This window comes from Mixophyes fleayi, chromosome 5 (genome assembly GCF_038048845.1).
Source record: "Mixophyes fleayi isolate aMixFle1 chromosome 5, aMixFle1.hap1, whole genome shotgun sequence".
Classification (NCBI taxonomy): Eukaryota; Metazoa; Chordata; class Amphibia; order Anura; family Limnodynastidae; genus Mixophyes; species Mixophyes fleayi.
In genome coordinates this window covers 84,240,787-84,256,631 of record NC_134406.1, presented here as the reverse complement: position 1 = coordinate 84,256,631, position 15,845 = coordinate 84,240,787, and the positions used below count along the sequence as shown (strand labels likewise).

At 42.8% G+C, this 15,845-nt stretch overlaps 1 protein-coding gene across 1 annotated transcript in view; it reads left to right on the top strand.

The window, feature by feature from the left end:
* Positions 1-247: 247 nt before the first annotated feature.
* The window catches only part of CDCP1 (CUB domain containing protein 1), a 72,739-nt gene continuing 57,141 nt past the window's right edge, over positions 248-15,845 (top strand). Inside the window, exon 1 of the mRNA XM_075212505.1 lies at positions 248-504. Coding sequence (XP_075068606.1) covers positions 459-504 — 46 coding nt within the window. The 5' untranslated portion in view covers positions 248-458. The remainder of the gene's footprint in view (positions 505-15,845) is intronic.

Here is a 15,845-nt window from a genome sequence, read left to right as displayed (position 1 = left end):
CACAAACTACTGCATTAAACTAAACTGACAGCTCAGTATTGCAATAAAAAATATGTTTATATTCTCCATGTAGTCAATGTGAATGACCAGTTGCAGTTTTCAGCTTACAGAGCAACTGTTTACAACCTCTTGAACATTTACCTGTGTACACCTTGAAGGTAAAGGAGGAAGCAAGGCTGGAGGACACGCCTTGTGCAATGTGTATCTGGGAGTGTACAAGTCTATACTTGACACCCATTTCCTGTAAACTGTGAGCTGGGTTCTGCTGAAAGGTGAAGACAGGGAGGAAAACATATCTTATTGATCTGTTAATGTGAAACCTTAAGGGAGCATGCTCATAAAATGAAAACTCCAGGAAAAGGTGGAAATTAGTGGTTTGTGCATGGGATAGAAAGAGGAGACTTACAGCTGGACTGTTTGATGTGGGCCGTGGTCTGGGCCATAGATACGCAGCAAGGATGCTCCTGGGAATTCTGCTCTGCTTTCTGCTTCCATATCTGACAGGTAAGAATCTGCATTTATATTACATGTACTCCATTGAAGACTTGGCTCTGCTTGTTTAAATGTTTTGTGGCTGCTAATTAAACTAAAATGCAGCTGTGGCACCTTAGGTCTCCAGTGGATAAGGGCTGAGCTCAGTATACACAATGAGATTATTAGGGTTAGGTGAGAGTGTTGGCCATTCCTCACGTGAAACAGAGGTGGCATTGGTGAGGCCCCTCTCTCACCTCATAGCCTGCAACATGCCGGTCACAGGCTCTTGTGCAATATTTTATTGCAAAAGGAGCGTAGGAGACGTGCCACCTGAACTCATTTCGCAGTCACTTAGTAATTTACAGTGTGAGTGGAACAGGGATATGAGTTATAGGAAGTACTCTTTCACTCCTGCCTCTACTCATCTAACCTTGTCAGTCACCATGATAGGTCCTGCAGTGAGTGGCCGTTACGTGGGTGACAGCCATCATGTGTAACCATACAATAGAGTAACCTTTGCAGTATTTTACAAACTTTCACCATTTCTAAAAAAATATATGTCCTAACTTATGTATCGGAGAATAATGCTCAGAATCGGGTATGGGTGAAAACCAGAATGCTGGATTGAGGCAGCACCCTCTGCTGCTTGGTGTCTTCAGTGAAGCTTGCCGTATATTCTCTCCCTGTATAGTGCATTCTGTTCTGTTACACAGATATGGTCACTGTAATGTGTTTAGTTATAATATGTGGCACAACTATTCCACATTATTTATATATATATATATATAATTGTAGCTATATGTTATCGCTATCCATTTTGTCTGCCGGAATAGATTTCTGAGTACCTTAACCATCTGTTCCGGCTGCCGGAATGGGGCTCTGAGTACATTAGCCATTCATTCTCTCTGCCGGAATGGAGGTCTGAGCTACTTAACCATACATTATGGGCGGAGGAAGGGTGACAGAATGGATATCTCAGTACCCTAGCCATCCATTCCGGCTACCGGAATGGGGCTCATAGGACCTTAACCATTTTAAGATCCTCAGAGCCCCATTCCGGAAGCCGGAATGTATGGTTAGGGCACTCTGTGCCCCATTCCCGAAGCCGGAATGTATGGTTAGGGCACTCTGTGCCCCATTCCCGAAGCCGGAATGTATGGTTAGGGCACTCTGTGCCCCATTCCCGAAGCCGGAATGTATGGTTAGGGCACTCTGTGCCCCATTCCGGAAGCCGGAATGTATGGTTAGGGCACTCTGTGCCCCATTCCGGAAGCCGGAATGCATGGTTAGGGCACTCTGTGCCCCATTCCCGAAGCCGGAATGTATGGTTAGGGCACTCTGTGCCCCATTCCGGAGCATAGGGAGCGGAATCAGTGGCGCTATATAAATAAATGATGATGATAGGGTACATAATTGCGAATGAGAGAATGCCGGCACTTAACCTGCTGACATGAAAATATTGGCAGGCTAAATGCCGACACTTACATTATGCAATGTGAATTACCTAAAAATGTACAAAGAAAAGGAAGGGGCCTCTATCTGTCGCACAAGTGGAGAGAGCAAGAGCCCAAAAGTTTAATGATACAGACAATATTGCATAATCATTTCTAACGGGTGCTACCTACGCAGTAAGGTATATAGTATAAACAACAAAAGAAGCACTGCTATCTCGAGAGCAGCAGTGCACCTACTTTATTCCTTCTTTTGCTGTTTATACTTACATTATGCAGACAGGTTTACAATGTCATCAGTGCGATTGGCAACATTGACAATGTCGCCAATCACAACGCCGACATTAAAAGAACAGTGTCGCCGGGTCCGGGTTATAGCCGCCGGATCCGGCAGCATTGTTATTTTAATGTATGCATTGTGATTGGCGACATTGTCAATGTCGCCAATCCCACTGACCATATTGTAAGTGTCGGCATGTAGCCTGCCGACATGTCGGGAGCTTAAGTGGCGGCATTCTCTCATTCACAATTTTGACTGTCGCCAAACTGATTGTGTAATCTGTTCTGCTACAGACTGTAGCAGAGCAGACTGCACTATACAGGGAGAGAATATATAGCAAGAACACCAAGCAGCAGAGGGCGCTGTAGAAAGCTGACTCATTTTGGCATTCTGGCAGTTCCGGCTTTTACCTAATCCGATTTATATTTGTCTGCTGACAGGAAACAGCATATATATATATAATCTGTCATAAACAGTGAATGATAGGTTTTGTAAACATTAAATATTTTCTTTGTTTGCAAGCTCTCTTTGGGGTTTATTTATGACCCCAGTGCCATAGACATCAATTTATATTGCTGCGTATTGTGGTGGCATTTAAAGAAGCACCGCTGCAATTTACTATGCCAGGGCTGCTCTGGAGCATCGATGTTGACCCTATCCACAACAAAGGGGTATATTTAAGAAAGCACGGTAGTGCACTATCGTGCACTTACCGTGTAAATTAGGCCAGGATGTGCTCTCCGCAAATTTATTAAAGGTGCTTCGCAGCAGATATCATTGATATCTGCTGCTTTGCACTCCTGATCGTTTTTGCGAGCAGTCACCATTCAACAGAATGGTGACTGCTCCTGGCCGCAATCTAACAAGTCCCGAAAAAATATTTTTTTCAGGAACTTGTTGTGTTAATGTACGCAGCTGAAGCTGGCGTACATCATAGGAATTACTTGTAAAACTTGTGTTCTTCGGTATGTCCAGCTCTGCTCCGGAGAGCAGAGCTGGACAGCGCATGCGCAGGGAGTGATCTTGTGATCCCTCCCTGTCACAGCCTCAAGTTCTCCGGTCGGCACATGCGCAGTAGCATGAAGAAGATAAAGTAAGCCGAAGAGGAGGAGATCCGGAGCCAGCGCGACCGAAGAGGCAGTGGTGAGTATGTTTTTTTTTTTTATCACAGAAACAGCAGTTTTTCGGAACTGCTGTCTCTGGGATCCATTTTTAATAAATTTGAGAAATACATCAATCCTTATCCATGCGATAAGGATTGATAAGTATTTCTCGTTTTGTCCGATAAATGATAAATGTGCCCCAAAGTGTTTTCACTCTTGACCGCAGCCTTATGCTGCCGGCGAATGGAGACCATACTAGGGCACTTTCCCTGTGAGGCATCGGATCCCATTGAAAAAAACCCAAACAGTAATGGCATCCTGAGATGGGATTACTTTTTACGCTTTCCACAGTTTAGTAGATTAACTAATGCTCCTGTCCCCATACAGCGGTAAGCTCTGAGAAATCTAACAAAAAGCGGTGAAAGAACCTTTCGACTGTGCATGCGCTGGCATTTTCATTCTTCACATCTTCTTAAAAAGACCCCCTTGTGATGTTCGGGACAGCATTGTGGAGCTAATCATTCAATTCCCTTCTCGTTATTGAGCAGCACATCCACACATAAATGGAGGATGGTACTTCACTATGGGTCGGTTTAAATGCCATCTTTTTATATTTTTTTTTAAGCTGGATAGTAAATTAGTGTTCGCCCGGGAACGCCCAAACAGTTTGCATAAGAGCAAGAACCTCACCCGATATGATTCATAGTTTGGCAGAATGCATAGGATTACACTTCTTTTATATTGTAAATTTAAAATAAACTATTGGGTAAATATACTCGCTTAGTTTATTTTGCTCTGTTTTCTGGCCATTGTTGAGATTAGTTACTTTCCTATAGCTATGTGCTTCCTCTAATGTCTGGGTACCCTACTATTTTACCACATACTCATAACAGTGGCATACGTTGTAAAAATAAGTGATGCATTTTCTCTTATGTGTACTAACATATCATTGTTTTAGTTTTATAAAAACACCTAGCATCATACTTTTACTTTAATATACTTTTACTCTGAACTGGATGGAAGTAAGTGGTCTACTAATCAATATTGGGCGATATGGAAGATTTTCTATTGCTTCTTATATTGGAGAGAAAATCTTCTTGTACAGAATTTAAGAAGAAAATGTAACCGGGGCAGCTGAACGATGCCTAGCTGTTCGGCGATACTGAATGGCAAAGGTAAGCGGACTCTTACTGCTTCACCAGCCAGTCTGTAGTCAACCTGCACATGCCTGAGCCAACTTCAAAGAATCTTGAAAGCAGTAATGATTTATTGCTCTTAAAGGGTTCTTATTAGGACCCTTCCACACCAGTTGTTCATCAAGAAGTACAGATGGAACAAACCTTTACATGAACCGTATGGCTCTTTTTTTCTTTTTTCTTTTTTTCTTTTTTTTACAGCTTTAGTACACAACCGGCAAGGAGCTAATCCAGCCTCATTCCCCTTTAACCAATGCGCTGCTAGTGGCAGGGGGGGTGGTGTCCACGAGCTGTCAGGTAGAGGGAGAATCAGCCTCATTATCAACTATGGTGCCACTGAGATTATGGCAGGAGATTTATTCTTTAAAACTCCTGCTTAAAATACTTCCATAGGATTTGCTCTGGGGTCTGGCTCCCTGCTCAAGCTGAAATATTCTCCAGACGATGGATAGCTAGGTTCCATGTCAGCTACTCCTGGAGCCCTTTGAGCTCCAGTATGCTCCTTTGCTGGCTGGGTCTCCCAGCATGCCCAGCGTCTCCTGTATTAATTTTATTGTACAGTGGCTGCCAGTGGGGGACTACTATGGAGCAGCTATCTGGATTCCTGGGCTGCTCCTGCAGTCCCCTATGGGACAACTAAAGATTGGACACAGCCCTGGCACCACAGCGCTCTGGTATCTACTGACAGGAACCAGAGCAAAGGCAAAAAACCGCCAGGGGAGTATTGATCCCTATTGGACCACCAGGGTTATTTTATATAAATTAAAATGTATAATACGTTTGGGAAATGGCAAAGTTCTACATGTATACTCACGATGCGCCGGTACTTAACCCTTTTGGCGCTGCGTGCCTTTACTAACCAGTGCAACACATTAATGAATGCATTAATTTAATACATACATAGGGTACCCAGCCACACTTACCCTGTGTTTCACACCTAAATTGCTTTGACATGGCTTATTTTGTCTTCATTTTGCAACCATGTTTAGGTGCTATACTCTAGCAGCTCACGAATACCTATGTGTACCTACTTTTAAACTGAGCATATGCAGTGATGCACATTTCTGAAATGTTGAGCAGGTTTGAGTAATTGAGTTATTTTTAAGAAAATTCATCTACTCATGCACAACTGTTTCATATAGATGCAAAGTAGATGTGTCTAACATGCATCTATATGAAAAATATTGTAGATGCTGTAGTGCCATATGTTGCGTTTGTACTCCTGGATCTGTACATGTTATACATGGAACATAACGCACCACAGCAGCCTATCACCAGTTAATACCGTTTCCTATACTAAACATAGATTACTGCACCAAACAAACACAACACTGCCATGGGACATGTTCTCAATATAATCCTATTACACTCTATACATATGTAGGACATTACACCTACTAAACACAAAAATAGACATTACACCTACTAAACAGAAAAATAGAAACATTATAAAGTACATAAAGTGGAGGGGGATAACCAAAGGGAGGTGCTCATGTATTAGGTATGGTCCTCTGAAAACCTGTTGGTTTGCCCTTCTGAAGTGCCCTCCCAGTTGGCCCCGTATCACAACTAAATAAACTTTTGGGACCAGGGTTTAGTTTGATATTAAAAACTGAATTTCCATTTTTGGGTGGAATTATCCTTTTAACCATTTAAAAACGATGATAATGACTGTTCATGTCTAGACCAATTTGAATGTTTTCTCAATGTTTTGGTGTCACTGAGTGTCAGAGCAGTTCGGATAAATGTGAACAAAGGGACATAAGGACACAGGAAAATGTCATATCATATTTCCTCAAATACCATACTTACAGGAGTCATGTTTGATATGCAAATGAAGGGAAACATATGACCTGTTGTGTGGAGGTAAAATCATCTTTGTAGGATATTCTGGTGAGAAGCTAATCCTGTGTAAAAAAAAAAAAATTGATTTGAAAGGTGTTTGAACAGAGGTCATAAACAACTAATTTCCAATTACACAGACTTTCAATGTCTGACATCACAGAATAAGAGTGGCTGTGGGTACCTGCAGCATGTTTAAAATTGTCCTGTCACTATAAAAATGTGACACTTTTGGGCAGTCAAATTCTCATTGAGATGTGGCCCTTTTATTTCTTCTTCTCCAATCAAGAAATTTTTACCATTAACTATTGTGTTGTATTATAGCTTTGTATGTAATTTTGTTAGTTGTTTTTATATTAAACATTGTAGATTCATTTTCCATATTAAATTGCACTTAAAAAGTTCAAGTCTCTGTGTTCTAAAACCAAGCCAAGTCTGACACGTGAATTTGTAAGAAAGCTACATAGTTGAAACATAGGAGGTCATTTGATTTATGATAATTGCTGAAAGTAAATTGTGATAGATTAGTTTAAAGGAGAACCAAAAGTTTCCTAATTAAGAGTGTCAACTCTTCACAAAACCCCTTGGTGATGGCAGAATTGGTAAGGCAAAGTTAGGCTAGGTACACACTGGAGCTTCTTCGTCCAATCATCGTGCAAAATAGCCGACATACGACCGTACGTTCGGATGTCGGCATAGTGTGTATAATTACACGATGGTTGAAAGTCGCCCCAAAGTGCTGATTGTCAGTTCATTTGGTTGGTCGTACTGTTTCATAATCTTGTTCCAATCACCTTACGATCATGTAATGTGTATAAATTTCCGATCAATCCACGACCAACTGCCTATAGTTCCTCGAGCTGCGACTGCTTTGGGGCATGTGTATGTAAATTGTTGATGTCTGTACATCTCCCACGTGGTGCAGTGCCCGCACGTCAATCAATTGGTAATTAGGTGCTTCTAACATTAAAGCAATAGTAGCTGTGTATTGCATTGATGTGTATAGTTTGTTTGTACAGTATACAAGAAAATCCTAGAAATCCATGTCAACACTGTAACATTTCTCCTTCACTTTTACTGAAATACCGACATCACAGTAGAATGGTATAATGCCTTACTATATAGAGTGCAGGACATCCTAGCAGGGGCAATGTGGTATCCTATTGCAAACAGAGAGCCACAGGGCATAGCATTACAGAGCTATTACAGCTTTGCAGGTTAGTTTGGGCAGAAAAACACACCAGCTTGAACTATGCAAAATATGATACAAGGATGTAGGGCAACAGGATGGATATAGATTGCACTGATAGGTGCAGAAATACAGTGAGTGGATACACCACTAGCACAATCTTGTGAAAGAAAACAAGCAAATCACATGCAAATGTCTTATTCATACTTACCTACTTTCTCATTGGTCTTCCCGGGAAAGGGGCGTGACTGGAGGGGCGGGGCGCATCATTTTGGCCCCGCCCCCAGGGACACAAATGGCATTTTGCTGCGGGGGGCGGGGCCAAAATGACGCAATTCACAGCGAATTGCGTCATTTTGGGGTGCCAGCAGCGGGATGCAGGAAATTTGCCAGGTCTCCCGGGAGTCCGTGAGACTGACCCGAATTTAAGGAGTCTCCCGGACACTCTGGGAGAGTTGGCAAGTATGGTCTTATTATTCTGTACTGCCACAGTACATGCTTATTGCAGATATGATTTGGGTGATTCTGTATATGTTTATAGAGTGTGGGCTCCATGCTGTCCGTGCAGTTTTGGAAATCCTGCACTCACCCGTTATTGCAGCATTTCTTATTCTGATGTTATCTAGGAGTAATTTAACAGTAATTGTCATGCTTTTAGGCATTGACCGGAAAGACCTGCATGGAGAAGTCAATGTTGATTTAAAGAATTATTTTTGGCTAAAATTGCCCTCTAAGTTCTAATGAGTATCAAAATGTCATATATCCTGTATCATCATCATCTTTGCCCATAGTAACAGTATTTCCGGATACTGTGACTGTATGTGGTAATGCCCTCGGCTATTTGATCCTCTTGCTCATTAGTGTTCAGATGAAAATTCCTCAGTAACAAGTCATTGCCTGAATTGTTCAGAAATTATTCAGAATTTTCTATACGAACAATATAGAAATGGTTCCAACTTATCAGTAAAGATTTTAATTTTATATACTGGACATTAAAGTATTAAGTATTCCAAATAAATATGATACTGCATAAAACACAAACTAGAGATTACTGCTCAGAAGAGCTTACAATCTATATAAAACCTCAAAAAAGATGCTCAAAATTAAACCAGAAAAAGGTTTTAAGGGGCTCAAACAAGTAATCCCCAATAAGTGTCGGGAGCAAAACACACCCATATAAATAAAAAACAAATATATTTTTTTAAAGAAACACAGTGCAGTACCAACACAAATTGTACTATATTTTTGTTTTTCAGAAGACATTAAGTTTTCAGAAAATAGTACTACTGGTATTAGTTTGCTAATGCCTCCTGTCACAGCAATAACAATTCTACCCAATATGGGGGAAAAAGTTGTTTTTTTAATAAAAATGCAAGAAAGTGAAGTAAAAGCAAATGTGTGTTTTGTTGGGGTTTTTTTTTGTAAGCACCACTACTAAGAAATACTTTCTTTGACATCAATCCACCTTTCCAAAGCAACAAAAAGCAGGATTCTACAGATAGGTTTTTATACGAAGATCTGCACTTCATGAGCATCAATTGAGGGTACCCCTGAGTTAATTGAAACCACTTTGAACCCTTTTTCAAACAAGGGTGCCTGTGAGTCTTTAGTTCCCAGCTTGGGAGAGATCTGCATTACAATACCCCATCCTGGGCTGCTTGTTTTATGTAGTGTGGGCTGGTATCCGTGCCGTAACTATACATTTTGGTGCCCTGGGCGAGACAGGGCACCGGCGCCCCCCATCTAAGGAGGGGGGTGGGGTGGTTGGGTAGGAGGACAGAAAGAGTGAGACATTTTAACTTACCAGCGTTTGATGCTTCAGCAGTTTGCGTTCCAAATTCCGAACTACCTGTCAGTGGAACGCACATGCATTCCACGGAGGAACTTAACGGCTGAAGCATCAAACTCTGGCAAGTTAAAATCGCTCTCTCTCTCTCCAGCCCTTAAGCGGAACTTAAGGGCTGAAAGCAGGTAGCGGGCGGCTGCTGCGCCCCCTTGGCTTTGCGCCCTGGGCGACAGCACCGCCCGTACCACCCTTGTTATGGCACTGGCTGGTATTGTCTGGTAATCACATGTGATCACCAAACAATAATTATTGAAAGGCCGTATAATTTGAACGGGGGGATACCACTCTTTCAAATGAGGGTACCTCTGCTTTACTTTTTTTTTTGTAAGGTAAAAATGTGGGAGATCTGGCCCTTCCTCCCCAGACCCTGGACTTAATTATTTATGTCGTGTAGGGGGAAATTGTCTAGTGACCAACCATGATCACCAGAGAATAACTATTAAGGGGGCAACTAATATGAAAGTGGGGACCCCCTCCTCACCCTGTCCTCTGACTCTTCGTTATTTTTCCGTAGGCAGTGGATGAGATGGTGGGGCTTAATGATGTCATTAAGTAATGGTGCAATGATATCATTGAGTCTCTTTCACCACCGAAGGGAATTAGCGAAGTCCCACTTGTCCTTAGCACTAATGGTGTTAAAACTTATTGCCATAAGGAGTGAAAACATGCAATGGTATTCACGGCAAAACCGTTATTGGTTAAATATTTTCAAAGTCATAAATCTTGCAATCCTTTACCAAAATCTGAGAAAAACAAAGGAATTGATCCAATCAGCATGAAATCCCAAAAGTTTTTTTGTATAGTTCCATATTTAGTACTCAGTTAAACCAAATCCACCACATTGTCAGTAATCGTATCCTGTTTTCATGAAAAGTGTACCATTCACAAATAAAGTCCCAAATGTCCTTAACTTTTTTGGGGGGCATAAATAGCTGCACAGTGCTTCAGGTTTACTATGAACTGCTGTCTCAGTTTCTCATAGGTAACGTCTGTAATATGTTAATTTAGGCAGAGCAACTTCACAGACATTAGTGGCCAGCCAGTATAGCATGTTATTTACAGTCTCTCATAGTAACAGAGTATTCTTTTAGAATGTTACACAGCAACGTTGTTATCATAGCCAGAGCCGGATTTACACCTCATGGGGTCCTGGGCAAGATATTGGTTTGGGCCCCCCCCCCCCAGCCCCGCACACCCCCCACATGCCCCCCTGCCTCCCTGAAACAATCCATAGCACTATATTTTTTTTAACACAGCATATACTCCTATAGTTAAGTAGAAGGGTAAGCTATGTGCCGCCGCACATCACGCTGCTCCTCCTGCATCACCATGCGGCCCCTCATTACTGTCCCTCTCATCACACATGCCCCCTGTGCCCTGCATCTTCCATCACACATGCCCCCTGTGCCCTGCATCTTCCATCACACATGCCCCCTGTGCCCTGCATCTTCCATTACACATGCCCCCTGTGCCCTGCATCTTCCATCACACATGCCCCCTGTGCCCTGCATCTTCCATCATAATACATGCCCCCTGTAGTAATATGGTAGACTATTAGCGCTCAAAATTGTCTTATAACGAAAATAATTAGTTGTAATGCAATTAGGTAAGAATATGTAGAGAAGATGGGTGATAACGTTGGAATGACAGCATGGGGGTTAAAACAAAAAACATTTAATGTTTACATACAAATAATACAAATGAATGTCCACAATTGCCATATGAATGGAAGTCTGACACTGCAATTGTTACAATAGTAATTGGTCAAACAGCCATGGTCTGCGAGTTCCAAGTAAAGGGAAACAGTGGAGGCTGCTAGAGAGAGCTCTGTTGGAAAGATGGTATATCCTTATTACAGTCCAACCAGGTCAAGGGAACATAGTATGGGGCAATGAGGTCCAATTAGAGAACAGTCATAGACCAACCTCATACAGTCCAGCAGTCAAATGGAGTCATACATTCTGACACCATCCGGAAGTGACGTGCGTTCCACTGTGGAACGCACGCCGTCTCTCTCCCGCGAATCGGCATTGTACCATCACTGAGGACCTGCTTCGTGAGCGCGATTAGCGCTGTTCATCGTAACGGGGAACCCTGCATCTTGTCACGAGTCGGGGAAGGGGCCGAAATTTTTTTTTTTCTGTTTTGTCCCCCCCCCCCCCATCTGGGCCCCCAGAGAGCCGCTAGGCCCTAGGCAGGTGCCTAAGTTGCCTAGCGGGAAATCCGGCCCTGATCATAGCAGATTTTCAGTCAGCAAGCATCTGTGTATCCTCACCAAGATTATCAGTGTCTCCAGTTTAGCGTGCAGCCCCAAGCCAATAATCGTCCTTCAGCTGTGAAGGACTGACATCTGCCTATGATGTGCCTACAAGTAATACAGGTAGCTTTGTTACTTTTAAAACAACCTATTGGTAATTGACACGTTCCACAGAGGAGTCTGAAGGAGTCACTCTGTATCCTTGTATGAATGCCTTTAAAACAAAACTAGGTACTCATTTGGTTTTGAGTCTCCGCCCTCTTAAAAATGACAGTTATATCTTGTAGAGAATATCTCAAGGTTTCGTCATATCAATTAAATGCATAGTTTTTATTTATAATTTGTTTAACCTTATGGTATTGGGGAAAAAAAATCTTGAGATAAATTCAATGTAATGATATGTGCATGTGTCACCTAGCTTGCCAGCTCACACATTCAAGGTGTAACTGGAAGCCTAGAATTGGGCTTTCAATATGTGTATGTATATGTAATATATACAGTGTGTGTGTATATATGTATATATATATATATATATATATATATATATATAATAATGATGATGATGATAAATATATGTATGTGTGTGCTGAATGCTGCATTTAACAAAATTAAAGGAAAAATGAACTTACAATAATTATTAGTCATTGTCACAGGTGGAAATAATAAAATAGCCTTGAATTATATTGAGATTATTTTCTCATAGTTTCACACATAACCACCAGGTGATTAGTCACAGTAAAGCCTATAATTTCAAAGTGAAATTGTAACCAATGTTTCATGCGTTTGAACTGGTTTTACTCTTTTGTTTTGTAACGTCTATTTGAAAATTGGAAAATTAAAAATATATATAAAACAAAACATAATTCCAATTACATTTCAAATAAATGATAGCACTAGTATAGGTCCAGCAATTGTGGCCATGCCTCTCAGTAGGGTCTTTGTGACATGGCAGATCTTAAGCTATTATGTGGAAAGGTAAAAATGCAGTAGGTTGTGTCAAATATCTCTTACCCTGTTCTCTGAAATATTTTTAGCCAATTATTGCCGTGGCCACACATCCATTGATAGTAGTTCTTACACCCGATTTTGTGGTCAGATGGTAAGACTAACAGCCAGAAGTGTAACTACATATGTCTGGGCCACATAGCAGAATTGTGATTGGCTCTCTACACACCATATTAAAGTCGTTGGGAGTGGGACCACATGCTGTGATATCCGGTCAATTGCCCAGTATCATTGAAATGTGAAGACATTTGTTATGCACCACTGTGTTAAGGTCCTGCTACAGTATCTCCATGGATATGAGGTCTAGACTTTGATTTTGCCTTTTCAAAACCATGATTGTTTTCTTTACCAGAAATTCAGTTGTAGATTTGCTGGTGTGTCTAGCATCATTCTCCTGTTTCATGATCCAGTTTCGCCAAGCTTCAGCTGTTCAATACATGTCCTCAGATTTTCTGGTATAATTTTCTGGTACGAAGAAGAGTTAATGGTGGACCTGATAATTGCGAGGTGTCCAGGTCCTGTGACTGCAAAATAAGCACACATCATCACCCCTCCCCCATTGTGCTTGATGGTTGGTATAAGTTTCTTCTGGTGATACGCTGTGTTTGGTCTTCATGTACAGCACCATATTTGACTTAACCTAAATGGGTCCACATTCTCGTTGGTCCAATGGACATTGTTCCAGACATCTTGTGTCTTGTTCCAACTTTGCACATCTAAGCCATAAGACAATGTGTTGTTTTTCTTTTTGTTGATAAGGGGCTGTCTCCTGGCTACCCTTACATGACAGCCATACTTGTTTAGTCTTTTTTGAAGGTAGAGTTGTAAACTTTTACATTTACAGTGTTGACAGAGTCCTGTAGAGCTCTGGATGTACCTTATAGGTTCTTTGCAATTTTTAGGGGGCATCATACTGTTGGATCTTTGAATACATTTGCTGGTGTCACACGCCGGGCGATCGGACTGCACAACTGATTCCCGGCGCTCTTATCTGGTCCCGCCGACTGCTCACTCTGTCCCGACCACCGCCATCTTATGCGCAGACCCGATCTATTCATTGCCTCTGCTCCACTCCCATTGGCTAATGTTTTTGGCTCCAAACTTTAAAAAGAACAGCCACCAAACATCAAGAGGAGGTGCCTTTTGGTTACCTCCAAGGTGCTAGACATGGCTCCTTTTCTCCTGCTGACTACAGAGCTGACACTCCATAGTTTACCTGCCGCCATTCCAGTGGTACCTGATGTCCGCAAAGCTGACTCTCTACATAATATTTCACTGTCATTCCAGTGGTAATCTGTTGTCCACAGTGCTGACTCTCTACAGAACATTTCAGTCACTTTAGTGATAACCTGCAGATCGCAGAGCCAATTCTTCACTGCATACTTGCCGCCAGTGTCGGACTGGGGCATGAAGGGCCCACCGGGGGACTGCAACGCTAGGGGCCCACCAGAGGGGTTGTGGTCAGCCATCATAGAGGGGGAGTGGTCAGCCCACGAAGGACAGCCAGCACCATAGTGTAGTATATAAAGAATGCAGTGTGTGTATAAAGAGTACACACCCCCTGCAATAAATTAATCACATTTACATATAATAAATATACCTATTTCCAACAACCGTCACTGCCATTAAATAATTCATATTCACATTTAATAAATATACCTGATGCTCCTCAAACTCAGCCCCACATTCAATTAATAGAGTCCAAACCACCCCATCTTAAATAGTCCCCACTATAAAATTAAATTACCCCATCTTTACCCTACAAAGAAAATAGCCCCTATTATTTAGCCACCACCTACCACACACACATTACATTTCCACAAGCCCGTTATGCCATCACACACACATTACTGCACCCCTTCATCACCTCCTTATGATCACACTGCGCCCTCCATGCTGCTTTTGCTCCCCCCCTTCTCCTGGCCCCCCTTCATCACCCTGTGTCTTGCTGCTTTTGCTCCCCCTTCTCCTGGCCCCCCTTCACAGTCTGCCATGCTGTCTGTGCTCCCCCTTCTCTCTGATATGCTCCCCCTTTCTCTGCCATGCTCCCCCTTTCTCTGCCATGCTCCCCCTTTCTCTGCCATGCTCCCCTTTCTCTGCCATGCTCCCCTTTCTCTGCCATGCTCCCCTTTCTCTGCCATGCTCCCCTTTCTCTGCGCCATGCTCCCCCTTCTCTGCGCCATGCTCCCCCTTCTCTGCGCCATGCTCCCCCTTCTCTGCGCCATGCTCCCCCTTCTCTGCGCCATGCTCCCCCTTCTCTGCGCCATGCTCCCCCTTCTCTGCGCCATGCTCCCCCTTCTCTGCGCCATGCTCTTCCGTCTCTGTGCCATGCTCTTCCTGCTCTGCCATGCTCCTCGATCGCTGCCATGCTCCCCCTTCTTTGTGCCATGCTCCCCTATCACTTACCTTTTCTATCTGCTTCTTCCTTTTCTTGTCTTCTGTCTTGCCAGCGCTCCTCACTGACGTCATCACGCCCGGCATTCAGTGCGGACGGAGCCAGCGCTGCGGTCACGTGAGTTATTTTTTTTTTGTTTTTTTTTTTTGTTTGTTTGTTTTTTTTCTCCTTCTTCAAGTTTCTCGCTCCCCCCCCACCAACGAAGAGGGGAGCGATTCAGGGTCGGGGCCTACCGGTGGATAGCCCGGTCCCCCGGTGGGCCAGTCCGACCCTGCTTGCCGCCATTCCAGTGGTAACCTCTTGTCCATAGAAATGATACTCTATAGAGTACTTCATCGCCGTTCCAGTGGTAACCTACTTACTGCAGAATTGACACTCCACAGTGTACTTGCTACCATCTCTCCAGTGGTAACCTGCCAATCTCTACTACTCTTCTGCTTGTGTTGTCCGCCATTGCTGACCATCTTTGCATATTCTCCTAAGGGGTTTCGTCTGGTACTCCTAGTAGGAGTCGCAACCTGCGGGATAGACTCAGTAAAGGCCAAACCGCCTTGCGGTGGTTCCTGGTGAATACCGTCTCCTCGTTAGACTCTGCGCCTTACTTGAGTAGTGCAGATCTAAGCAAACCGAGGGATCCATTCCTGAACCGTGACAGCTGGCATATCCACTTTTGAGAAGATTGACAACTGTCTTCAGTGTTCAAATGTATCCTTTGTAAATAGCCTTTATCAATATGGAATAATAAACTACAAACTGTTTGGAAATTGCCTGCTAACTCTTTTCATACTGATGGGCAGTAAAATGTTT